The sequence below is a fragment of the Chiloscyllium plagiosum genome, unplaced genomic scaffold (assembly GCF_037043375.1).
Source record: "Chiloscyllium plagiosum isolate Xiang-an unplaced genomic scaffold, Cpla_swu_hap1 HiC_scaffold_5, whole genome shotgun sequence".
NCBI lineage: Eukaryota > Metazoa > Chordata > Chondrichthyes > Orectolobiformes > Hemiscylliidae > Chiloscyllium > Chiloscyllium plagiosum.
Window position 1 is genome coordinate 118,096,103 of NW_028270143.1, and position 27,770 is coordinate 118,123,872.

General features: G+C 41.6%; 1 protein-coding gene across 1 annotated transcript in view; it reads left to right on the top strand.

Moving 5' to 3' along the window:
- Positions 1-27,770, top strand: part of obscnb (obscurin, cytoskeletal calmodulin and titin-interacting RhoGEF b) — a 799,195-nt gene that overhangs the window by 736,084 nt on the left and 35,341 nt on the right. Inside the window, exons 101-105 of the mRNA XM_087987576.1 lie at positions 543-569; positions 4,530-4,682; positions 17,674-17,719; positions 19,782-19,859; positions 25,003-27,607. Of these exons, the coding sequence (XP_087843702.1) occupies positions 543-569; positions 4,530-4,682; positions 17,674-17,719; positions 19,782-19,859; positions 25,003-27,607 (2,909 nt within the window). The remainder of the gene's footprint in view (positions 1-542; positions 570-4,529; positions 4,683-17,673; positions 17,720-19,781; positions 19,860-25,002; positions 27,608-27,770) is intronic.

Here is a 27,770-nt window from a genome sequence, read left to right on the forward strand (position 1 = left end):
TAACCTAGCTAACTGAGCACTTTGTATAAGGAAAAGTCTAAGTTTAGGCCTGGACCTGGATAAAATGACTTAATCTCAGTCTGATAGTAGTAAGAGGCCGGACAGATTACGGCAGCAGACCCTCTGTTATGTGAAAGGGAAAATATCAATTAAAACTTACTACCCGATGTCCCCATTCCAGAAAGTATATGCTAAACTATGATGCCAGTATGGTAGTAACTGTTGACACTCTGAGTTTACACTTGAAGAACGCAACCAGTTTGTTAAATCAGAAGGCTATTGTACCTGTGGAATTATGCTCAGACATTCATCAATTCCTTCAAGAGAGAGGGGATGATTAACTGGAAAAGGCACTAGCTATCAATATGTTGAAAACCACCAACCTAACTGCAATTAATCCTTCTAAAGGCTACGGGAGTAGAAATTATATTTGTTTGAGTTGTAACCTTTTCATTCAGGACTATGCTGAAGATTTTTTTTAATGGTATAACAATTATTATCTATTTTGTGCTCATTTTTTAAATGTTTCTTTTTTTATAAAGGGCTGTTGGTGTCATCACATTTTTATGGTAAGTAAAATGAATTCTGTGCAACTTTAAATCATGCATCTTTAATTTCCAGTTTGACATTATTTTTTGTCAGAGAGAATTTCTGCTCCATATTTTCCCAGTACTCAGATGCTACATTGGAAAATCCAGCTCAACCAGCCTTGATTTTCTATCTGTTTATCTTAATTGTAGATAAATCATGGTATAAGTAAATGTCCTTTGGAGAGTGAAGAAAAATACGTCTTTTATTTTGTTGGTGAGATGAATGTGCTGTAGAATGGAGTCAGTCTGAATGTAGCTCATAATGTCAGGTTCTTGAAGGTCAGTTGCAGCATTGACCAAAGATCTATTTCTGCCCTACAATAATCTCCCTATATCTGCCGATTTCTTCCCCATCTGACTTTTCTTTTTTGTATATCGCCAATGTTGTGGCCTTTTTGAGCAAGAATACTTTGTAGTTTGTACCCAATGAGAATTGAACTTTCACTTCCAAAAATTATAGGAACACTATACTCTTCAGCGATAAAAGAACTGCAAGTTGGAAATAGGAATACTCAATATGGATCACCATTGAATCATCACTCTTCAAGGCTAACCTTGCATGAAGAGGATATTTGCATTGTATGCAAGTGGTGCATGCAACCAGATTACTATGAGACAAAATTTTGTTTATTGCTTTTGAATTGCACAACTCTTTTGGGTTGATATGAGCAGAATGGCCCAACAGTAAGTTCCTCTCGAGGATAGAAATTCCAACACTCTATGTTTGCTACTTATGAATTCCAATCAGGAGCCAGCTTGAATATGTAAACTGATCAATTCACTGCTGCCTGTGGATTTTATATCTGAAAGTAACACTCAGAAAGTAAACTTCTGAGTTCTCCTGATCTCCTGTTAAAACTTCAAGAGACTGTCAGAAATCCAAGAGAAATGATTCAAATCATCGTTTTCCCAGCGTTTCTGATTAAGTTAGTGGAAACCCACTCAGGAATTCTATCCCTTATTGCATATTTTCTCCTTGGCTCAGTACACTGACTCGCACATTGCACCTCATAGTATGGTTGTATGAAGATCAAAAGATGCTAAAACTGCAACATTGTGAGCAACACCAATTTCTATTTTACTACATAAAGGACATTTCAACATTTTAGTACTTAAAACTTGTTTCTTTTTAATAATATATTATTGTTGCTTGATAACTATAATTCTATAATGAAAAACGATGTATGGTTTTAATTTGATTTGTATTTCTATATTAAGTGTGTTAAAAAATGGGAGGAAATAGATTTTAGTTTCATTTTGTATTTATTCTGTGAGTGATGTTAGGTTGTTCTTAAGATTTGTTTGCACAAAAGTAAGTAAGATCTTTGAAACCTTTGTGGTGTACACTGCAGTCCATTCAGAAGAAAAAAACATGCTGTTGCCTAGTGACAGGAGTCCTCTAACACAGAAGGTTGGAACAATCCAGTAATCAGCCAGACAGCAGCAGGTTCATTCAAACTGCTATTAGTTCTTGAGAACACTCAGATCTTGGGGCAAATGTCCAGAGTGACTTAGAATGAAGCCTGAAATGGGAGACTGTAAAAAGTGAGAGTTTCAGGAACTCAAGTTAAATAATGTTAGCTGAGGTAACAGATTATTTAAAGGTCCCAGAAAGAGACATTAATTAAAGAAAACAGCATTCAGACTTCTTCCAAAAAGAAACTGATTATTACCACGACAATTGAACATGAACTTTTAAAGGGGAAACAAAGTGACTTATTTTATTGACCTTTGAGTGTCTGTAAGGTTGTTGTTTGGCTAAAAGGCTGGATGTTTCTTTCTGATATTTGTAATAAGTGAATGGCTAATGGTAGAGTGTAACAGTTTGTGCTATTTTCTTTTTCTAAACAATAAACTTTGATAATCTTTTATTGAAAAGTACACTAGTAGCTTCTTTTGACTGACCACCATGGTAAACAAATGGCAAACATAGAAATTATGGTCTGTCAAACCAGGTTTCATTCTGAGATTTGACTTAGTCAATATTACCATCAGCTGGCAAATTAACACTAAGCACAATATGTGTGCTAACAAAGTTCAATATCTCAGAATTAACTTAGCTCAACATAAGGTTCTCTTATTTGTTAATGGAATATGGGCATCCCTGGTTAGACCAGCATTTAAAGTTCATTCTTAATTGTCCTGGAACCAAACAGTTTGCTAGTCCAATTCAGATGTCAATGAAGAGTCACCTACATTACTATGGCTCTGGAGTTGCATATAGACTCCACCAAGTAGGAATGGCAGAGATCCTTCCCAAAGATCATTAGTGAACCAGGAATGTTTTAATGACAATTGCCAATGGCTACATGGTCACCATTAGACTAGCTTTTAATTCCAGATTTTTATTGAATTCCAATATCATCATTTGCCATGGAGGGATTCAAACCCAATTCCCAGAATGCGAGAGTCTCATGTTCTAGATTACTACTCCAGTGAGATAACCACGAATCACCATGTCCCCTTACCTTGCAGGTGCAACAATTCTCATTCTCAGACCCCCAGGTACGAAGCCAGCCCATGTCCACATACAGCAACACCATAATCAAGCTTGGGCCAATGTGTGGCATGAATATTACTTGTCACTTAAGTGTCAGGCAGAGGCCATGTCCAACAGCAGAGAATCTAACCATCCCCCATTGATGCTCAATGGTATTACCATCACTGAATCACCCGTTATCAACATCCTGAGAGTTATAATTTGACCTAATACTGAACTAGATCACCCATGTATATACAGTGGCTATAGAGAAGATCAGTGACTGGGCATTCTGCACTCTACCTAACTTCACATAAATTATAGTACATATGGATTACTCTCCATTTTCCAGGATTGGTACAGCTGAAGCAACATTCCAGAAGCTCAACATCATTCGGGACAAAACAGAACAGTATAGCACAGGAACAGGCCCTTTGGCCCACCATGTCTGTGCTGACCATGATGCCATTCTAAACTAATCCTATCTACCTGCATATAATCCATATCCCTCTGTTCCTTGCCTATTCATGTGCCTGTTTGACTGCATCTTCAGACAGCCCATCCACCATTTCAAATACTCACTGTATTGCTGACACACAGGAGTAACAGTGTATATTGGATGCAGTGCAGCAGCACACCAAGGCTCCTCTGCCAACATCTTCCATGCCCACAACTTCTACCACTTGGAAGGACAAGAGGACTACATATATGGGAACACCCCCACCTGCAAGTTCTCCAAGCCACTCACAGGCCTGTTTTGGATATGTATCACCTTTCATTCAGTGTCACTGGGTCAAAATCCTGAAAATCTATCCCTAAGGGCATTGTGGGTTGTACCCATACAACTTGGACTGCACTGATTCAATAAAGCAGCTAACCACTCCCATTTCAAAAGCAAGTAGGGCTGGGCAACAAATCCCACTGAAGCCCATATCCCATGAATGAATAAAAAATATTATAAACCCATGATTGATTGAAATTGATAAAGAATAAGCCTAATATTAATGGTTATATAGGAATGATATTAATTATGAACAGTTGTGTAATTCTACACCATTTTAAATTTAACTGTTTAAGCTTTACAGATTTCCAAAATGTTATGGGGAAAGTTTAAAGGAGATGTGAGAGGCTTTTGTTTACACAGGGTGTTAAGAATGTGCTGCCACATACAATATCAATGTTTAAAAGGCCCCTTGACTGATACATGAATAAGCAGGCAATAGAGGCGACACACACCAAGTAGAGAGAAAAGGTTTTTAGTTTAGAAAGGTGTTGTGTGTCTGCACAGGTTGAGTGAGCTGAAGCACCTGTTCCTGTACTGTACTGTTCTTTGTTCCTTGTTATTTTGCGTCTGAACAACTAGGAATAGGGTACTCTGTGGATTTGTCTGCATAATATTAATTATATTTCCCGAGTCCAACATCATGTTGATTAACTTATGTATGTGTCTTTCATTAAAGTTTGACAGGTAGTTCTCCATTTATTGGTGAAAATGACAGAGCTACACTGATGAATGTGAAAGAAGGATCTTTCTCATGGGATGAGCGTGATCAAGATTGTATCAGTGAAGATGCTCAAAATTTCATTACAAGAATAATTAGAATAATTCCACAGTGAGTTTAAATTGGTATTGGCTGTTACTATGACTTGAACATGTTATCTCACTGTTGTGTCTCTATCTTAATTTGATTTTCTTTAATTGCTTGACTTAACTTTTTCCATTGAATGGAAAAAAGGAGCAAAATAACATTTTTTTCAATTACTAGCATGTTCTCTATATATTTATCTGATTGAGTCGATATTTTCCTAATCAACCTGATCAGGAATGTTATTACACACTTCTGGAGCGGGTGAGACTTGAACCCAGATCTACTGGCTCAGAGGTAGGGACACTACCAGTGCATCACAAGAGCCTGTATGTGGTTAAGTAATTTTTTTCTAATCAGCATGTTCAGAGAGATGTTACAGAGCTCTGGAGCAGGTGGGACTTGAACCCGGGTCTTCGGGCTCACTGCCACTGTGCCACAAGAGCCCATAATGATTGAGTACCCTGTGCTGACTTATAAACATCACCTGCAATAACATGATTGATTGATTTTGTTGTAAGACATCACACTGGCAGTAGTTAGCTCAAAAATCAGGCACGGAACATTTTATGGTTAATTCCTAATGCACTCAATATAACAAATTGGCATCCTGGTACCAGTTAACGAGTGATTTCTCCAATCATGTATGCCTTATTTTAAAATGTAAATCCTGGAAAGATAAGCATTGTGGGACTTCAAGGCTGGAACCAGGCTGAAGCCTGTCCTGTACTTTCATGAGAGAAGGGAACATAAGTGAGGGGACAGAGTTAAGTTTCATTATCTAAAGTGAAGTGATACACTTTGAAAGGAGCATTTGACAACAAAGTATTCAATGATCAGCATGATACTAGGAAGTTCTGTGGAACAAAGGTACCTTGGAATGTTTGTCCATAGATCTCTAAAGGCAGAAGGGCACGTTTGTAGGGTGGTGAAGAAGGCATATTGGAACTTTGCCTTCATCAGTCAAGACATAGATTACAAAAGCAGGGCAGTCATGCTGAAGTTGTATAGAACTTTGGTGAGACCCTCCACACCTAGACTACTTTGTGCAGTTCTGATCGCCCATTACAGGAAAGGTATGATTGCACTGGAGGGAATGCAGAGGCAATTCACCAGGATGCGACCTGGAATGAAAATTTAAATCATGAGGGTAGACTTTGGTTGTTTTTATTAAAGCAGAGAAGACTAAGGAGTAATTTAAATGAGGTCATAGAGTCATAGAGATGTACAGCATGGAAACAGACTCTTCGGTCCAAGTCGTCCATGCCGACCAGATATCCCAACCCAATCTAGTCCCACCTGCCAGCACCTGGCCCATATCCTTTCAAACCCTTCCTATTCATATACCCATCCAAATGCCTTTCACCAGGTGCAATTGTACCAGCCTCCACCACTTCCTCCGGCAGCTCATTCCATACACATACCACCCCCTGCGTGAAAAAGTTGCCCCTTAGGTCTCTTTTATATCTTTCCCCTCTCACCCTAAACCTATGCCCTCTAGTTCTGGACTCGTTGACCCTAGGGAAAAGGCTTTGTCTATTTATCCTATCCATGCCCCTCATAATTTTGTAAACCTCTATAAGGCCACCCCTCAACCTCCGACGCTCCAGGGAAAACAGCCCCAGCCTGTTCAGCCTCTCCCCACAGCTCAAATCCTCCAAACCTGGCAATGTCCTTGTAAATCTTTTCTGAACACTTTCAAGTTTCACAACATCTTTCTGATAGGAAGGAGAACTGAATTGCACTCAATATTCTAACAGTGGCCCAACCAATGTCCTGTACAGCTGCAACATGATGTCCCAACTCCTGTACTCAATACCTCTGTCCAATAAAAGAAAGCATACCAAACGCCTTTGTCACTATCCTATCTACCTGCGACTCCACTTTCAAGGAGCTATGAACCTGCACTCCAAGGTCTCTTTGTTCAGCAGCACTTACCATTACCATTAAGTGTATAAGTCCTGCTAAGATTTGCTTTCCCAAAATGCAGCACCTCGTATTTATCTGAATTAAACTCCATCTGTCACTTCTCGGCCCATTGGCCCATCTGATCAAGCTCCTGTTGTAATCTGAGGTAACCTTCTTCGCTGTCCACTACACCTCCAATTTTGGTGTCATCTGCAAACTTACTAACTGTACCTCTTACTCTTGCATCAAAATCATTTATGTAAATGACAAAAAGTAGAGGACCTAGCACTGATCCTTGTGGCACTCCAGTGGTCACAGGCCTCCAGTCTGGAAAACAACTCTCCACCACCACCCTCTGTCTTCTACCTTTGAGTCAGTTCTGTATCCAAATGGCTAGTTCTCTCTTTATTCCATGAGATCTAACCTTGCTAACCAGTCTCCCATGGGGAACCTTGTCGAACGCCTTACTGAAGTCCATATAGATCACATCTACCGCTCTGCCCTCATCAATCCTCTTTGTTACTTCTTCAAAAAACTCAATCAAGTTTGTGAGACATGATTTCCCACACTGACACCTCAGTCACCTGCCCTGCCTTATTTCCCAAGAGTAGGTCAAGTTTTGCACCTTCTCTCGTAGGTACATCCACATACTGAATCAGAATGTTTTCTTGTACACACTTAGCAAATTCCTCTCCATCTAAACCCTTAACACTATGACAGTCCCAGTCTATGTTTGGAAAGTTAAAATCCCCTGCCATAACCACCCTATTATTCTTACAGATAGCTGAGATCTCCTTACAAGTTTGTTTCTCAATTTCCCGCTGACTATTAGGGGGTCTATAATACAATCCCAATAAGGTGATCATCCCTTTCTTCTTCAGTTCCACCCAAATAACTTCCCTGGATGTATTTCCAGGAATATCCTCCCTCAGCACAGCTGTAATGCTATCCCTTATCAAAAATGCCACTCCCCCTCCTCTCTTGCCTCCCTATCCTTCCTGTAGCATTTGTATCCTGGAACATTAAGCTGCCAATCCTGCCCATCCATGAGCCATGTTTCTGTAATTGCTATGATATCCCAGTCCCATGTTCCTAACCATGCCCTGAGTTCATCTGCCTTCTCTGTTAGGCCCCTTGCATTGAAACAAATGCCGTTTAATTTATTAGTCCTACCTTGTCCCTGCCTGCCCTAACTGTTTGAATCGCTTCTGTTCTCAACTGTACCAGTCTCAGATTGATCTCTTTCCTCACTGTCTCCCTGGGTCCCACCCACCCCCCCCACCTTACTAGTTTAAATCCTCCCGAGCAGTTTCCTTCACAATCTCAACCTTTTTCCTTCCTATGTCATTGGTTCCAATATGGACAATGACCTCTTGCTGGCCCCTCTACCCCTTGAGAACATTCTGCACCCTCTCAGAGACATCCTTGATCCTGACACACCATTCTGATTTCTCGCTGCTAGCCACAGAAACGTCTGTCTGTACCTCAAGAAAGAACCCACTCTACTCACTACTGCAGACTTTCTATAGTATTCAAGACTGTTGTGAAACTTGAAAGGGTTTGGAAAAGATTTACAAAGATGTTGCCAGGGTTGGAGGATTTGAGCTACAGGGAGAGGCTGAATAGACTGGGGCTGTTTTTCCTGAAGCATTGAAGGCTGAGGAGTGACCTTGTAGAGATTTATAAAATCATGAGGGGCATGGATAGGATAAATAGACAAAGTCTTTTCCCTGGGGTGGGGGAGTCCAGAACGAGAGGGCATAGGCTTAGGGTGAGAGGAGAAAGATGTTTAAAGGATCTAAGGGGCAATGTTTTCACTTAGAGGATGGTATGTGTATTAAATGAGCTGCCAGAGGAAATGGTGGAGGCTGGTACAATTGCAACATTTAAAAGGCATCTGGATAGGTAAATGAATAGGAAGGATTTAGAGGGATATGGGCCAAGGGCTGGCAAATGGGACTAGATTAGGTCAGAATATCTGGTCAGAATAGATGAGTTGGATTGAAAGGTCTGTTTGTGTGCTGTGCATCTTCTGACTATGATTCTCTGACTATGGAGAGAGTGGATAAGGAGCAGCTGGTCCCTTCATTGAAGAATCAGTCATGAGGGAACACAGGTGAGCGGCAGGAGTTTGGGAGGATGTAAGGAAACAATATTTTACCCAGAGGGTAGTGACGATCTGGAATGCGCTGCCTGGGAGAGTGGTAAAAGTTAAAAATCACATAACACCAGCTTATAATCCAACAGGTTTATTTGGAAGTACTAGCTTTCAGAGTGCTGCTTCTTCATCAGGTACTTAGTGGGACAGATTCATAAGACAAAACATTTAGAGCATAATCATATTGTCATGAAACTGATACGATCTGTTGAACAAACCTAGATTGCTTTTAAGTCTTTCATCTTTTAGAATGGGTTGCAGGTTTAGATTTGTTAATGTGTAAATCCCAGAATTTATTTCAAGTCACATTCCCAAGATAACTGAAGGTTTTATAAAAAAAAGTGACATCTCAGTTCAGACAATGCATTAAAGGTGTGAGGTTAGAGTCTGTCTGTATTCCAATTTCAGACCAGTTCTGTTTCCAAAGTAGGAATTCATAAAATGTCATATGGACTGACCGCCTATAGATTGTGTGCTTTTTGAACAGAATAGAATGTATCTGCAAATCCAATTCCGCAATTGGAAGTTCACTCCATTGACTTATATGTGTATGTGCGTGCATAAGAGTGAGAGAGAGAGTGTGTGTGTGTCTGTGCATGAGAGAGAGTGTGTGTCTGTGTGTGAGTGTGTGTGCACGCGTTTGGTAGAGTGTGTGCATGAGTGTGATGGAGTATAAGCCTGTGAGGGGGTATGTGTGTGGCTGTGAATATGGGGAATGTGTGTGTGTCTGTCTGAGAGAGTGTGTGTGTATGAGAGAGGTTCTCTGTGAGTGTGTGGGTGTCTGAGGATGTGTGTGTGTACTTGTGCCTGTGTGTGAGTGTGTGTGTGTGTGTATAGTGTAGTGGGGTCACCTGTAGTGTGACATGAACCCCAGGCTTCGGTTGAAGCCATCCTCATTGGTATAAACCCTGGCTGGAGGAAAATCACCACATATCCTTTAAAAAGTACCTGGATGAGCACCTGGCACATCATAACATTCAAACCTATAGGCCAAATGCTGGTAAATGGGATTAGGTTGAATATTAGGTGTTTCTCATGTCAGCGCACACTCAACGGACCAAAGGGCCTCTTCTGCATTGTATGATTCGATTAATTGAGTGACAAAACAGACTCAAGTGGCTTGATACTCCTGTTTTTAAGTTTCTAACAGGGTTCAGCTGAATATTTTGGAGTTTTGTTCCTGGAGAAAGCTGTAAGGCAGAAGGTGAGGGGAATTTTTAATGTCCCAGAAAAAACAACACAGCACTGGTAAGCAGTTGCGACACTAATCTCAAGTCGGCACTAAGAGCTCTGGAGAATTTTCAGCTCCTAGCTGGTGTGGGCTGCAAACAGGTTGTGACTTTGCTGCAGCTTGTCAGTTGCAGGAGAGCAAGGAATCAGCCAATTCCTGACCAAGGCTTTGAACAAGTCAGCAACTCCTGCTCCTGCTGGATCCATTAAACAGAATGAAAGAAAAGTGGGGTCTCGCACAAAATTCAATTTGCTACACAGTTGAGCTACAGAGGCAGATATAGCCACAAACTGGGCAAGCTCAGACCATTTTTGCCAGGGTTCTGAAACTAGGGCTGATATCTTTATTCCTGAGAATTACGATGAAAGTTTGACATTAGAGGGAACACTGCATCCACTGTTCATAGTTAAATAATTAAACTGGTCTATCAGTGGCCACTGGTGTAACAGACAAATGTTGTAAACAAACTCAAAATCCTCAACTGTTTTATTTACTGATGTGAGCATGAAAAATGCGTCACAAGAACTCAGGTGGTTCAGCATGTTTTGATCCGAATATTAGGTCAGTTGGGAAAGCAGTCATTGGAATTAAAAGATGAGAAATATTTTTAAAAGTGCAATACTAAAGCCACTGAGGTCTGATTTCCTTTCTAATTTGTTGTTGTGGTTTTAATTAATTCCCCATGAACAAGTTCTCTTCTCAGTGAAATTAATAATTAAACCCATGTGTGACCAGTGGGAACCCTAGGTTGCATATGGGCTGCACCATTGCCGGTCACGGGAGATAATATTCCCCTCTCTGGAGTGACATAGGCAGTGATGGGAAAGGTGAAAAAAGTCAGCACCTGATAAAAAATTATCTCAAAGAAAACATATTCCAATTTTCCACAGAAATGTTTAACGACATCTTCAACATTGTGCAGCAGAGCCAACATGGTGCAATGAATCTAGCTGTTGCTACTTCTCTCCAAAAGCATTCAAAGGGGAATCTCGGGCATTCTTCTCTGGATCCCTCTTACTATTTTTCTTGCAAACTATAAACGTAAAATAAATGTTTTACAAATTATGAGCAATAGAAGTAGTATAAATACTCACTTGACCTTACTCACCCAATCAGCTGCTTGCTGTTGCCCCAAGTCACTTTTTGAGACTCTTCCCACACTGCTTCACTGTGGGGACATTTTTTCGAGACTGCCTTGTTGCAGGACATTCTTCCTAGACTACTTCACTGCAATGCTTACTATGAGTGATTCTTCCAAGACTGCTTCAATGTTGACTGCAGGACATTCTTCCTAGGTTCATCATGTAACACTAACATTAGGTAGAACAAAGCCTTCATTAAACATAACACATTCAGTGCTATGATGGGCAACAGGTTGAGAAGAACCCTGAGGCATCTCCTTCTGACCCTTCCATCATCAGTTAGGTTTCAATGTTTTCAATTCGTGGGCAAACTGCTAAACTAACCTCAAATGCTTGATCATCATTAAATGTGCAATCTTTGTGTAACTTCTCTGGCAGGCCAATGGGTTATGATATACAAACATGCAAAACAGGGACAGAAATAGACCGATCAACCCCTGAGCGTGCTCTGCCATTCAAGAAGATTATGGCCATTCTGTTTGTGATTCAGATTCCACATTCCCATCTATCCTCAATAATCCGACTTCTCTGCCTATCAAGAATCTATTCATTTCTGTCTTACATTATTCAATTAACCTGCATCCATCACCTTCTGATGCAGAAAATTCCAAAGTTGCACAATCTGTCCTGAAAGTGTAACCCCTGTTGTGGTCCTGTTCGCCGAGCTGGGAATTTATGTTGCAGACGTTTCGTCCCCTGTCTAGGTGACATCCTCAGTGCTTGGGTGCCTCCTGTGAAGCGCTTCTGTGATGTTTCCTCTGGCATTTATAGTGGTTTGTCTCTGCCGCTTCCGGTTGTCAGTTCCAGCTGTCCACTGCAGTGGCCTATATATTGGGTCCAGGTCGATGTGCTTATTGATTGAATCTGTGGATGAGTGCCAATGCTCTAGGAATTCCCTGGCTGTTCTCTGTTTGGCAAGAGTTCTGGACTAGTTCTGGACTAACCCACAAGAGGAAAGATCCTTTCCATATCCATCTCATCAAGATTATCAGGATCTTCTCAAAGGAATGCAAGTGCATTCAAGCCTAGGAAATGTACAATGGGCAGCTCAACTGTCCATTCTCCCTAAAGATTGTATGACTTGATGTTCCTCTTTCTTCTCAATTGCATTGGAAACAGGTCCAACCTTTTCTCATAAAACAACCCCCTCATTCCAGGTATTGATCTAATATACATCCTTTGGACCACGTCCAATGCATTTACATACTTGAATAAAACAGATCATAACCGCTCATAGTATTCAAAATGCAGTCTCATCGATGCCCTGTATAGCTGAAGTGTAACATCTTTACTTTTATGCTTAATTCTATGAGTATACAGTGCTGCACATAATTTACAGGGTTAACGTTTTCTGACTCACGCACCCTAATTCCCTCAGCATCTTGGAATTCTGCAGTTCTTCTCCTTTCAAGTAAGACTTTTTTTATGCTTCCTTTAAAGTGAACAACCTCAGATTCTCCCCCATTATATTCCACCTATCAGATTTTTGCTGACTCACTCGATATTTGTCTGCAATGTCCTTACGTCTTCACAACAGATTTTACTACCTATCTTGGTATCACCTGTGAATTTAGCTACCCGTAACTTCACCACCCTCATTTAAGCCATTGATATAAATTGTAAAACGTTTGAGTCCCCAATAAAGACCTCAGAGGACTCTACTCATCATGCAATCTTTAGAGAGAATGAGCAGGTGACCTGCATATTGTACATCTCTCAGGCTTGAATGCACTGTATCCCCTTGAGAAACTACTAGCTAAAATGAACGGTTCATTCCAGAGATACAAGAAATAAGTGATTCCGTTCTTCTGCTCACAAGGTGGGTATATGAGTGGAATGATGTGTGCCAGACCCCGGCACAATAACTGGACATCGATTTTAGCCTCAGTGTTGTCCATATTAAAGTGACTTTGATTACAGTCATCAATATTACAGTTCACGACTCCCTAATCTCTGAGGGTATCTGCAGTCAATGAGGCACTTTCTCATGAGAGTTGAGCAATTTTGGCCATTACAACTTATTTTATCCTTAGTGTATCGAAAGAGGCTGCTCATCTCTCAAAAGGGTCCGATGCCATTTTAGGGGTGCGAATGGAGTAATAACTACATTATAAGTTTATATGCTACCTGTTTCTGGATTAGTGGTGCTGGAAGAGCACAGCAGTTCAGGCAGCATCCGAGGAGCAGTAAAATCGACGTTTCGGGCAAAAGCCCTTCATCAGGAATAAGGGAAGAGAGCCTGAAGCGTGGAGAGATAAGGTGGGGGTGGGGAGAAAGTAGCATAGAGTACAATAGGTGAGTGGGGAAGGGGATGAAGGTGGTAGGTCGGGGGCGGGGGGAGGGTGGAGTGGATAGGTGGAAAAGAAGATAGGCAGGTAGAACAAGTCATGTGGACAGTCCTGAGCTGGAAGTTTGGAACTAGGGTGAGGTGGGGGAAGGGGAAATGAGGAAACTATTGAAGTCCACATTGATGCCCTGGGGTTGAAGTATTCCGAGGCGGAAGATGAGGCGTTCTTCCTCCAGGCATCTGGTGGTGAGGGAGCGGCGGTGAAGGAGGCCCTGGACCTCCATGTCCTCGGCAGAGTGGGAAGGGGAGTTGAAATGTTGGGCCACAGGGCGGTGTGGTTGATTGGTACGGGTGTCCCAAAGATGTTCCCTAAAGCGCTCTGCTTTAGGGAGAGACCGCATCGGGAGCAACGGATACAATAAATGATATTAGTGGATGTGCAGGAAAAAGTTTGATAGATGTGGAAGGCTCCTTTAGGGCCTTGGATGGAGATGAGGGAGGAGATGTGGGCGCAGGTTTTGCAGTTCCTACAGTGGCAGGGGAAAGTGCCAAGATGGGAGGGTGGGTTGTAGAGGGGGGGGGGGTGGACCTGACCAGGTAGTCACGGAGGGAACGGTCTTTGCGGAAGGCGGAGAAGGGTGGAGAGGGAAATTATCCCTGGTGGTGGGGTCTTTTTGGAGGTGGTGGAAATGTCGGCGGATGATTTGGTTTATGCGAAGGTTGGTAGGGTGAAAGGTGAGCACCGGGGGCGTTCTGTCCTTGTTACGGTTGGAGGGGTGGGGTCTGAGGGCGGAGGTGCGGGATGTGGACGAGGTGCGTTGGAGGGCATCTTTAACCACGTGGGAAGGTAAATTGCGGTCTCTAAAGAAGGAGGTCATCTGGTGTGTTCTGTGATGGAACTGGTCCTCCTGGGAGCAGATACGGCAGAGGAATTGGGAATATAGGATGGCATTTTTGCAAGAGGTTGGGTGGGAAGAGGTGTAATCCAGGTAGCTGTGGGAGTTGGTGGGTCTGTAAAAAATGTCAGTGTCAAGTAGGTCATCGTTTCTTTCTCTCCCTCCCACTAAATGTGAGTGGAGTCACAACCTCTGCTGTTGGAGCAAAGGGAGCCTACTCTAGTTGACCCTGTTGGTCTGGAAAACAATGCTTTTCACCAGGGGCATTTGAGCTTGGAGAAAACAGGCTCACTGACAGTTTCCTGCCCAGATGCAGGTCCACCCTCCTCAGCTTGAATTTCTCTTGAGATTATAGGCAGTAGGAATTGGAGGAGCTGGACAATTCTGGTGTTGCTGAGGAAGCCTCTGAGTGTGGCTTCTCTTCCAAATGGGTGCCTACTGGCACCACTCTACCTTCCTGCAGCAAAGAAGCTGCCAGAGTCGGGTCAAGGTCCTCTATCCTATTCCTCACATGGTGATTGATGCTGAGCACCTATGACTGAATCGTTGGAGTACATACCCGTGCAGCAGACACTAAGAATGCTTGACCTGGGTCACAGTGACTGTGCTATCCTATCCACGGAGACAGCCAGGCACATGTATGCCAGAGCCAGCATGGTACTAAAACATTCTGGCTCCTCAGTCCTTCAAATCCAGCTTATCAAGTACCTCTGACAGATTTGCTGTCCCTGTGTTTGGCTGCACTTTCACAAAGTAGTTAATGGCCAAGAAAGTAGTTAATGGCTGAGACTATGGGATCATCATGGGGGCGGCACGGTGACTCATGACAGCACTGCGGCCTCACAGCACCAGGGACCCAGGTTCGATTCCCACCTCGGGCGACTGTCTATGTGGAGTTTACACATTCTCCCCGTGTCTGCGTGGGTTTCCTCTGGGTTCTCCTGTTTCCTCCCACAATCCATAGATGTGCAGGTCAGGTGAATTAGCCATGTTAAATTGTCCATAGTGTTAGGTCATAGAGTCATAGAGATGTACAGCATGGAAACAGACCCTTCGGTCCAACCCGTCCATGCCGACCAGATATCCCAACCCAATCTAGCCCCACCTGCCAGCATCCGGCCCATATTCCTCCAAACCCTTCCTATTCATATACCCATCCAAATGCCTCTTAAATGTTGCAATTGTACCAGCCTCCACCACATCCTCTGGCAGCTCATTCCATACAGTATGACCCTCTGCATGAAAATGTTGCCCCTTAGGTCCCTTTTATATCTTTCCCCTCTCACCCTAAACCTATGCCCTCTAGTTCTGGACTCGCTGACCCCAGGGAAAAGACTTTGTCTATTTATCCTATCCATGTCCCTCATAATTTTGTAAACCTCTATAAGGTCACCCCTCAGCCTCTGACACTCCAGGGAAAACAGCCCCAGCGTGTTCAGCCTCTCCCTGTAGCTCAGATCCTCCAACCCTGGCAACATCCTTGTAATTCTGAACCCTTTCAAGTTTCACAACATCCTTCCGATAGGAAGGTGACCAGAATTGCACGCAATATTCCAACAGTGGCCTAACCAATTCCTGTACAGCCGCAACATGATCTCCCAACACCTGCACTCAATACTCTGACCAATAAAGGAAAGCATACCAAACGCCTTCTTCATTATCCCATCTACCTGCGACTCTACTTTCAAGGAGCTATGAACCTGCACTCCAAGGTCTCTCTTTGTTCAGCAACACTCCCTAGGACCTTACCATTAAGTGTATTAGTCCTGCTAAGATTTGCTTTCCCAAAATGCAGCACCTCGCATTTATCTGAATTAAACTCCATCTGCCACTTCTCAGCCCATTGGCCCATCTGGTCCAGATCCTGTTGTAATCTGAGGTAACCCTCTTCGCTGTCCACTACATCTCCAATTTTGGTGTCATCTGCAAACTTACTAACTGTACCTCTTATGCTCGCATTTATGTAAATGACAAAAAGTAGAGGGCCCAACACCGATCCTATGGCACTCCACTGGTCACAGGCCTCCAGTCTGAAAAACAACCCTCCACCATCACCCTCTGTCTTCTACCTTTGAGCCATTTCTGTATCCAAATGGCTAGTTCTCCCTTTATTCCGTGAGATCTAACCTTGCTAATCAGTCTCCCATGGGGAACCTTGTTGAACGCCTTGCTGAAGTCCATATAGATCACATCTACTGCTCCGCCCTCATCAATCCTCTTTGTTACTTCTTCAAAAAACTCAATTAAGTTTGTGAGACATGATTTCCCATGCACAAAGCCATGTTGACTATCCCGAATCAGTCCTTGCCTTTCCAAATACATGTACATCCAGGTGCATTAGTCAGGGGTAAATGTAGGGGAATGGGTCTGGGTGGGTTACATTTTGAAGGATCGGTGTGAACTTGTTGGGCCAAAGAGCCTGTTTCCATACTGTAGGGTATCTAATCTAATCATCTTGCCTGAGACTGAGCTAATGTTTGGTCTTTGAGAGTCTTCTGAGTGTCAGAGACCTATATGTTTCTTTATCAAATAGTTGCAGAGATATATTGCTGTACTGTTTCTGATCCCAAGCCTAATTTAGATGCAGTACTGAAGGTCTCTGAGCTGGTGGGAGGTGCCGCTGATTTAAGCCTTGCCTTTGAATCCTCTGAGGATTCACTGGCATCCTCTTCAGAGATGGCGCTGAGGGTCTCCGCTGCTGGGTTCTTTTTAGCCAAGTTTATAGAGTCATAGAGTCATAGAGATGTACAGCATGGAAACAGACCCTTCGGTCCAACCTGTCCATGCCGACCACATATCCCAACCCAATCTAGTCCCACCTGCCAGCACCCAGCCCATATCCCTCCAAACCCTTCCTATTCATATATCCATCCAAATGCCTCTTAAATGTTGCAATTGTACCAGCCTTCACCACATCCTCTGGCAGCTCATTCCATACAGGTACAAGTTTCTTTGGTTACTGCTAGTGCCTGCAGAAAAGAAGGAACTGACCTGGGTTGCTGCCTTGCTCCAGGGTTTCTGGGTCTGGTGGCATTGTCTCCTACTATGGTCATGAGGATAAAGCACTGCCTTCCTCTCCTTCAACCTGTTTACTAGATACTCCAGATCCTCGTCAGTGTAAATGGGTTTTGCACGTAACACTGGTTTCACAAAGCTTACCTCATCCTGTAATCAAGTGATCACATCAGCCATTTTAATTCTGTATTTGTCTTTTTCATAACTCACTTTTGTCCATGAAGATCTCAGGTACTCAAATTGGAAGTTGAATATTGGTAGTCCATTTTTGCTATTACCATAATACCCGTAGTATCTGTTTGCTTGCAGATATCTAGTTATACATATATAGTTATTTCAATGGAGTAATTTTGTAAGAGCTATTCTGTTTCCATCCTTCAGGGATAGGCCAACGGCATCTGAATGTTTGGAAGAACAATGGTTTCAGGTATGTCATATCACAACATAAACAACAATAGCAACATACCAACTCTGTTTTCCTGCTTATTGTTATTACAGCTAGATATCACATGCAGAAAACAAACGGAGATAGAAAAATGTAGGTATTCAGAAACTTACATTTCTAAAACAGTGATTTTGGACAAATTGTAAGTGTGGTGGGGCACGGCACTTACAGTAAGTGGAATAAAAACTCAAAATTGTTCCTTCACTGACAAAAAGAAACTTGACGTGCTGCTTGGAGACTTAATGTAAATAGAATTATTACAGGAGGCAATTTGGCCCATCATGTCAGTGCCAATTCTTTTCTCCACATGATCTGGTTAGTCTAATTCTGCTCTTCCATCCATGCATATACATTAACATTTCTCTTTTTACAAACAGCTAAGTACTTTACAGCTCTGCTTCAACAATGAATTGTGTAAGAGTATTTTGCAGTCAACTCAGCCTCTCTGTAAAGAGGGTTTTCTTGTTTCCTTGTAATTCTCGCTGATAATCTTAAATTTATGTAATAACATTGCATCGATCAATGAAAATAATCCATAATTATTTAGTCAGATAGTTTAGTAATCTTAAAGATTATTAAAAATTATGTGGGATTTTTATGGTAAATAGAGAGTAACTGGCCTCAGTATTAACCTTCCCATAACAGTTGGAGATAGTTTGGAATACTAGGGCAATAACATTTAAAAATGGGGAAATTAGCTCCTATTACATCATGGAAACTTTTGGCCTGTACCTTCTGATCACAGCTCTCTCTTCTCATCAGTCCTCTGAAATAACTTTTCTTTCTACAGTGTTTTGAAAAATCTAGCTATTCCTCAACTATTTCTTTTGTGCCTTCACTAAGAATTGCTGGATGTAATCCAGCAGTTCCCTATAATTTGTCCACTTTAATTCAAAATAATTTATTTTGTACCTTAATTTATAATCAACAAACTTTACTAACAGTTCTACACCTTTGTCTGGTGATTAAATAATCACAATATTCTTCTGCAAAAATCCAGACAGTATGTTTGTATCTCTTTATATCCTTTCTACAAGATTTCCTTGTTCACTTCTTAGCCCATATCTTGACCAATAGCCAATATGCCTTCATAAAGTGTTTTTTTTTTATTGGTTAATTTGTTACTGTGGGACCACGCACTGAGTTAAATATTAGAATGAGGATAAAGAGTTTAAAACATCATTTTCCGAGTATTAGATTGGAATGTGCTATGAAGGTTTACAATATGATTAATCAGCTCTGCAGATTGAAAAGAGGAAAATAACCTTACAAACCCAACTTAAAGCTGAAGACTTAAGGTGATGTAAAAAAACTGTAACTGTTGAAAATAAGTATGTAAAGTTCTAGAGCAGGTTGTGTGTCAAAGTCAGTGAGTTAGTTAATATAATTTAGAATTTTGAGTCTTCATACACACAAAATTCAGTCATAGTCATTAAAAATGATTGCACAATTATACATAAATAGCAATGCCAACAATAACTAAAAGAAAATGTCCAAATGCAAGATTTCTAACAGATACAAACACACAAGCATCATATAATAAAATTAAATTTCGATCAGTCTCATCTTTTTTATTCTGTTCTTCCTCAATTTTTCCAATTCCTGAACTGTATTTTCACCTTATATAGAGATTGAAACTCTGAGCTCTTTAAACCTCCAAGGACTGCCAAACACTGATCATCTAAGTTAGTCTTTCTAATAATCAACCTACATTTTACTGTCCAAAGATGTTTTAAAGGCTGATAGTAAATCAAAGCAAAAATCAAATTGGTGCACAAACATGCAAGTTAAACAAGAATTTAACAACACAAATAAAGGAGCAACACTTCATGTAAAGTGTGCTGTAGCGGTTTCAGGAGCTTCCAGTGAGAGACATGCTTAAATTATATCAAGACAGAGGAGTTAATCTGGTTCATTTATGAAAAAGTGACATGCATCCTTGGTCAAATATCCTTTCCTGCAAAATGATATATTACTGGACGTACATCTGAATGATTATACTATGAGGAATCAGAAACCTCAGTAATTCAGGCCTCATTTCCAGGTAAAACAGAAACTCCAGGAGTCTTGCACAATTAATACAAAAAAGTTGAAATCCTTTATCTCAAGAAGCAAGTGGCAGGTAAGAAAACAACTATTCTATTTCAGTGTATTTTTGTAAGAAACTCCACAGATGCTTCCTCTGACAAGGACATTTTACAGTCCTGCCCAAAATCAAATTTTAGTAGCAGGGCATAACTTTAGCCACTTGCTTAAAAATGTGTTGCTAGAAAAGGGCAGCAGGTCAGGCAGCATCAAGGAAGCAGGAGAATCGACGTTTCGGGCATAAGCCCTTCATCAGGAATCATTCCTGAAGAAGGGCTTATGCCCGAAACGCCAATTCTCCTGTTCCTTTTATGCTGCCTAACCTGCTGCGCTTTTCCAGCAACACATTTTTAAGCTCAGATCTCCAGCATCTGCAGTCCTCACTTTTTCCCTCCATAACTTTAGCCAGCAAGCTTCCTTTCCTTGGATGCACTAGGTTGTTGTCCTACAGAAATCCAAGAACTACACAGTATGGTAAGAGAGGTGACAATAATTTTGGAAATATTAGCCAGAAGCTTAACTCTTTATTTTGTGCCTCCATTTAGAATCTCTGGATGTAATCCATCAGATCTTTTCCTGATTACAAAGTATGTAACTTTGGAAGAAAGTAAACTTGTAAGACCTCCCTGGTGCAAGGATCAGGGAGGTCTCAGCTGCAGGACATTCAATGGGGGGAGTGTGAACAGCCAGCAGTTGTGCTACACATTGGTACCAATGATATGAGTGAAGAAGAAATTAGATTCTGCAACAAGAATTTAGAGACTGAGGTAATAGATTAAAGAGGAAGACTACTAAAACTGTAATCTCTGGTATAGGAATAGGAAGATAGGTCAGAATAAGGTGTGATTAAGACGTTGTGTAGGAGGGAGGGCTTTAGATTTTTGGATCATTAGGAGAGCCTCTGGTGTAGGTGGGCCCTTTACAAACTACACTTCTTTCTCCTGAACAGGAATGGATCCAATATTATTTCTGCGAGGTCTGCAATGCTGTTGGAGAGATTTTAAACTAATTTGATAGGGAGATGGGGCACAGAGTAGGTGTAAAGTTGAAAGCAAAATCCAATGAGATATCGAAGGAGTGATAGGACAGTCCAATAGACAGAGAAAACGTGGGCAGGATAAAGCACACAGGAGGTCGAGAAAGCTAAATTGTATCTAACAACCAATGACCAGGGTCAGGCTAGCTGGTCTGTAGTTTCCTGTCTTCTACTTCCCTCCCTTCTTAAACGGGGGTGTTATATTAGCCATTTTTCAGTCCTCTCGCACTCTCTCTGACTCCAGTGTTTCCTGAAAGATCACAAACAACGCCTCGGCTATGTCGAACAGTCCCTCTTCAGTACCTATACAGGCACTGTGCCCCAACTCTTCCACCGTTATGTCGATGACTGCATTGGCGCCGCGTCCTGCATCCAGGTTGAACTGGAGCAGTTCATCGACTTCTCCCACAACTTCCACCCAGCCCTTAAATTCACTTGGTCTATCGCAGACACCTCCCTCCCCATTCTTGATGTCTTCATTTCCATCTCCAGCGATAGTCTCCAGACAGATGTTTACTATAAACCCACAGACTCCTCCCATCCAGTATCCTGCAAGAGATCCATCCTGCTTTCCCAATTCCTCTGCCTCTGCTGCATCTGCTCGGATGAGGAGACATTCCACTCCCAAGCATCCCAGATGTCCACTTATTTTGAACAACATGCATTTCCCACCTCTGTTATCCAGACACCACACTTCCTCTATTGCCCGATCCACTGGTATAAACCCCCCCAACACAATAAAGACAGGGTCCCCTTTTAATTCCCTTCCCACTCCCTTCCCAACATGACCATCCTTGGCCTCTTCCATTGCCACAGCAAATCAAGCCACAAATAGGAGGTACAACACCTCATCTTCCATCTAGGCAGCCTACAGCCTGGAGGATTCAAAACGTTTGGTGCTAGAAAAGCACAGCAGGTGAGGCAACATATGAGGAGTTCAGAGTCAACATTTTGGACATAAGCCCTTCATGAGGAAGGCCCAGTGAAGGGCTTATGCCCGAAATGTTGACTCTCCTGCTCCTCGGATGCTGCCTGACCTGCTGTGCTTTTCCAGCACCAGACATTTGGACTCTGATCTCCAGCATCTGCAGTCCTCACTTTCACCTTGCAGCTCAGAGGACTCAACATTGAGTTCTCCAATTTCAAATAACCTCCCTTCCCATCCTCTGACTTCCTTTCCAGCCCCTGCCCCTCCCTTCCTTCCTGTGATCGACCCTTCCTTTCAGCTACCAACTAGATTCATTCTCCCCATCAACCAACCAGGTCGTACCCCTCTTCCTGTGTTCAGCTGTCCCTACCTCACCATTCCACCCCTCTATCCACCCAAAGCCCTCCCTCCCCCCCCCCACCCCCACCTTTTATCTGCAGCTTCCCTTACACCCATCCCCAGTCCTGAAGAAGGGTTACACCCAAAACGTTGACTTCTCCACCTCTTGATGCTGCCGGGTTTGCTATGTTCTTTCAGCCTCCTGCTTGTCTATCTACAATCTCCTAAGCTAGCTCCTTCAGAACTCTGGGTGTTATCCATCTGCTCTGGGTGATATATCCACCTTCAGACATTTCAGTTTGCCAGTACTTTCTCCTTAGTGATGGCTACTACACTCATCTCTGCCACCAACACTCTTGAAGTTCTGATATGATGCTAGCATGTTCCACTGTGAACAATGATGCAAAGTACCTATTCAATTCCACTGTTTCTTTGTTCCCCATTACTACTTCACCAGCCTCACTTTCCAGCAGTCCAATGTCCAATTTTGCCTTTCTCTTATCCTTATATATCTAAAAAAAACTCTTACAATCTTCTTTTATATTACTAGCAAGCTTACTCTCTTATTTCATTTTCTCCCCCCTTATTGTTTTTTGAGTTATCCTCTGCCGGTCTTTAAAGGCTTCCCAATCCTCTGGCTTCCCACTAATCTTCAACACATTGTATGCTTTTTCTTTTGCTTATATGCTGCCTCTCACTTTCCTTCTCAGCTGTGGTTGCCTTGTCTTCCCCTTAGAAAGGTTCTTCTTCCTTGGGGTGAATGTCTGCTGTGCTTCTTGAATTATTGCCAGAAACCCCTGCCATTACTGCCTTCCCTGCTAGGATCCTTTTCCAATCAATTCTGGCCAACTCCTCCCTCATATCTCTATAGTTACAGCCTAGTTATGTGATTCACCAAGATTCTGGTCCCAGTATAATTCAAATAGAGCCTGTCTCATCAAACTAGTTCCCTCCTTTCCCAGTACTGGTGCCAATGTCTCATGAGTTTGTTCCACACCAACCTTTAAACAACGGAGTTATCTTTTTAATCTTGTTTACTCATGCCAATTTGCTCATGGTTTAGGTAGTAATCTGGAGATTATTACATTTTTGGTTCTGCTTTCTAATTTAGCCCCTAGCTGTTCATATTCCCTCAGTAGAACCTCTATTTTTTCATATTTACTTTTGGGACTTGGGTGTCATTGGCTGGCCAACATTTATCACCTGTTCCTAACTGTCTTTGAATTGAATAGCTTGCTAGGCCATTTCAGAGGTTTATTAAGCATCAGTATTGCTGTGGGTCTGGAGACACATGTAGACCAGACCAGGTGAGGATTGCAGATTTCCTTCCGCAAAGGGCATTAGTGAACCAGATGGGTTTATCCAATAGTCAGTAATGGTGTCATGGTCATCAGCAGATTTTTCTTTTCATTTTTTTTTAATGGATCTGAATTCCTTCATCTGCCATGGTGGGATTCGAACACAGTCCCCAGAATATTAAGTGAGTCTCTGTATTAATTGTCAAGCAATAATACCATCGCGTCCTCTTTCTCCCTATATCATTGGTACCCATGTGGATCACAATAACTGAGGCTTTGCCCTCCCATACCAGGCACTAGACAGCACTAGACAGCAACACAACTTTCAGGACTCTTGATCCTAATCACAGAGAACAGTGTCTATTCCCCTCACTATAGTATCCCTGATTAAAACTACATTTTGATTATCTCCCGCCTCTGGAATGGCTCCTTGTACTACAGTACCAAGGCCTGCAACACCCACATAGTCACAGCACGCAAACAGACCCTTCGGTCCAACTCATCCATGCTGACCAGATATCCCAATCTAATCTAGTCCGCCTTGCCAGCACCCAAACCCTTCCTATTCATATGCCCATCCAGATGCCTTTTAAATGTTGCAATTGTGTCAGCCTCCACCACTTCCTCTGGCAGATCATTCCATAAATGCACAACCCTCTGCGTGAAAAGGTTGCCCCTTAGGTCTCTTTTATATCTTTCCCCTCTCACCCTAAACCTATGCCCTCTAGTTCAGGGCTCCCCCCACCCAACGAACATTTCATGAGTGAATTTGAAAAATCATGTTCCATTGGTTCTGGAAGGGTTAACTGACATCATGAAATAAGCTTCACCCATCAATATATAAAGGACTGATCCTTTAAGGATTGATCCTGGAGGAGCTAAACAATGTTTTGTGTAGAGGATTCAGTTAGAGTTGTTCTAGTGCTCTTTCAGTGTAGCTCATAATAACTCTTGATCCTGAGGTTTCACAAGAGACAGTCTAGTATCTTAGATTAATGTAACTGAACAATAAGCACTATGCAGTAAAACTTCATTGTCCATCCTACTGAAGACTTTCCTCACTTGATTGGTCCATCCAATCTCATTCCTTTTATTGAAGTTAGATACAGTTCAGAGGACATTTAAGAGTCAACCAAATTACCATAGATTTGGAGTTACATGTCAGCCAAACCAGATGAAAGGATGGACAAATGGGAGTGGATTTTTATAACAATCGACTTTTTTTTAATAGCCACTATTGGACTAGCTTTTAATTCCATATTTATTCATTGAATTCAAACTTTATCATCTGCCACAGTGAGATTCAAATTCCTGTTCTCCCCAAGTATTAGCCTGGGTCTCTGAATTACTCGACCAGTCACTATACCATTTTGACACCACCTCCCCTTAAATAGCTCAACATTAGGGTATAGCTTTTTTTAAAGAAAGCTAGAACTTTTTACATTCATTTTGAAACATGTTTATGAATCCGATGTGAAGAAAATAGCTTTTTGTCCTTCTTTAACTTAAAATGGCAGGTTGTTTTTAAGACTGAAGAAAATATTCATTTTGAAATTTGTTATTTTTGTGTTATTTTAAGCAATCCCTTATGAGCTATAAATCAATACTGGTAATGAGATCCATTCCGGAACTTTTGGAAGGGACATCTGATGGTCTTTCTCTTGGAATGTCTCGACACTTGCTGAAGGAAAGCAGCTCACCAACAACTAGTGCTTCTTCTTCTGATTTTGAAGACTGCACCCATCAGACAGATGCCTGTTCAACCCATACTCCAGAAGTCAATCAGACTGTACTTGATCGATATTATACAAATGAAAGTGAATTCTATGAAATCCCTTGGTCTGCTTCTTTCTCAAAAGACATTATAGATCCAGATATCTGTAAGGAAAAATGTGATAGGACACTTCTAACTAGAAACACTGCTGTTGAAGAACAACCATATGTAAAACATGAAGCAGGTGCAGAATACAGAGAGGATATGAAAGCACAACATAAATATTCTGAAATCTGTGAAGATCTGAATTTAAATGGTAGCAGCTTGAAGCATCCCCTTTCCAAAGCTGCTTCCATGGAGACTTCAGACTGTTCAAGAGTGGAGGGAGCAACAACTCACACTTTAGTGCAACATACTTCTTCTGATAATGCTGTTCCACTTCAATTATCAGGACAAAGTAGCTCACTGGATACGAGCTCCAAATCATCACCTAGACTTTTACCAAGGCATTGTCTTATAAAAAGTACTTTCTGCAGTGATATGCTGGAGAGCAGGGATCTTTCTACTGAGAATGCTCAATACACAAGGAGCCTTGAAAGGACAAGAAGGCGTTTTGTAGAGGCAGGTTACACAAGAGGAAAGGTGAGTGGTCTCCGTCAGCCACTCTTGGAGTGCTTTCAGATGCCTCTACAAAGCAGAAGATTTGATGCTGAAAGATTTGAGGAAATCTCAAGCCACAGTTCTGGAAGATTAACAAGATCAGCGTCTTATGATAACAGCAATATTGTAGCTCATCTCTCCAGGGAAAATTCAAGGAAGACCAAGTCATTTGATGAATATGAAGCAGAGTTCTTAGCTCAGACTATAGTAAACAAACCTGTAAGTGAAATACCAGAACTATCTCCAGAGCAGTCAGATCCAAACTCCAATACGATGTTGGTTGTTAGTGATGTCTTAACACCTCAGCCCATTTCCCTGGATGCGGAAGAGTCGGGTACACAGGAGTCAGCAATGTGTGACTACACATGCAGTGACACAGTGTGCTTATCAGAAGAGGGTTCCTTTCTATCTAATGTAAAATATAGTTCAGAAAGCCCTGTCAAAAATATTAGCTTTGAGATAGATCAATCTGTGCAAACTGATGTAGCTTCTTTACACTCATCAGAAAAGAATATGGAGATGCACATGGAGAAGAAAGCCTGTATTATTGACAGCAAAGTCAACGACAGTCAGTATTCAGAAATGGAGTTCAGTGTGGCCGTTTCTTCTCAGAGTCCATCAGATCTGCAAACCATGGACAGCGAATCTTTGCAGTCACTTAAAGAAACAAAAACCTCATCTCTCTCTGAATCTCCAGAGTTGGAGTCTACAACATCACAGAGACAGCATATTGATCAGCCTGCTAGCTCACATTCACATGTTTCTGGAATGAAGTCTTTTGAATTTCAATGTCCCATGGATTCAGAGTTGGAGAGGGAAATCTCCTCTGTTGCTGCTTCAATTGTCACATCTGATCAACTGGAACAGAGTTTAAATGAAAATGTCAGTTCTTTATATTTTAACACTGTAGAACCAGGCACAGATTACTTTGACCTGTCTGAACCATACAGCTATGGTCTAGAGTTTGAACACTGCCCCTCATTTCTGTCTGAAAGGTCTGAAGAGAAAAACACTTGGCAAGCAGAGAGTATGCCTGTGCCATGGACATCTGAAGAACTATTTCCTTCAAAGGAAACAAAAGCCAAAAAGGGCAGTCCTTTGCAAGGAAAGTCAGATCAGGCATCAAGCACCTCATATGAAATATTGTGTGATGAGGCTGAAACAACAAGTGAATATTCCTGGAATCTGACTGCCAATGAATCAGAATCAGATTTATTGGAATTGCTGAAAGATACAGAAGAAGATGAAACAGCATCTGATATCGAAGAAGGAGAATCAAAAATTAAAAGAAGATCTAAAAGAGCTTCACTGGAAAACATAATACATCAGAGTTTTGAAAGTCTAAGAAAAGCATTCAAAAGCCAGAAGGATGCAAAACCTCCAACTGCTTCAAGTGAAACTATCAGTGAAATTCACACAGACCCATTGCCAAAGTCTACTTCAGAAATGTTTGGCAGCTCTAGTCTATTAAGATTATTTAGAAGGTCTGCTTCATTAAATTGGGATAAAGGTTTGCATCATCTGGATGAGGATGGAAGAGAAAATCGATATTCTTTATCTGTATTGCGGGATTTAAACGTGAGCAAACAATTGCCAATGTCAGTGGGTACAAGGAAAAGTCAGACTTTGCCAGCTCGGTTTTCATTGCAGTTGAAAAGCAAAGAAAAACCTAAAGTGAGAGAAAAAAAAGATGGGAAGGTGATTGAGTCCCAGGCAAGGGCAGACCCAAATAATGAAGACTTGTCTGGGAACCAGTACATGGAAGTTATGAAAATGCCACTGATATCCCTCTTAACATCATATGAAGAAAGTAAGTGTAAAGCATCTTGCACATAATAAACAAGTTACTTACTTTGAAATTGTTCATTGCATTCATGACAATGAGTGTTAATATCAGAATGTTTTCAAATTTACTAAGTTTCCAATTTAATAAAATCATATGTAAAACATAGAACAGGTGACTATTAAGACAA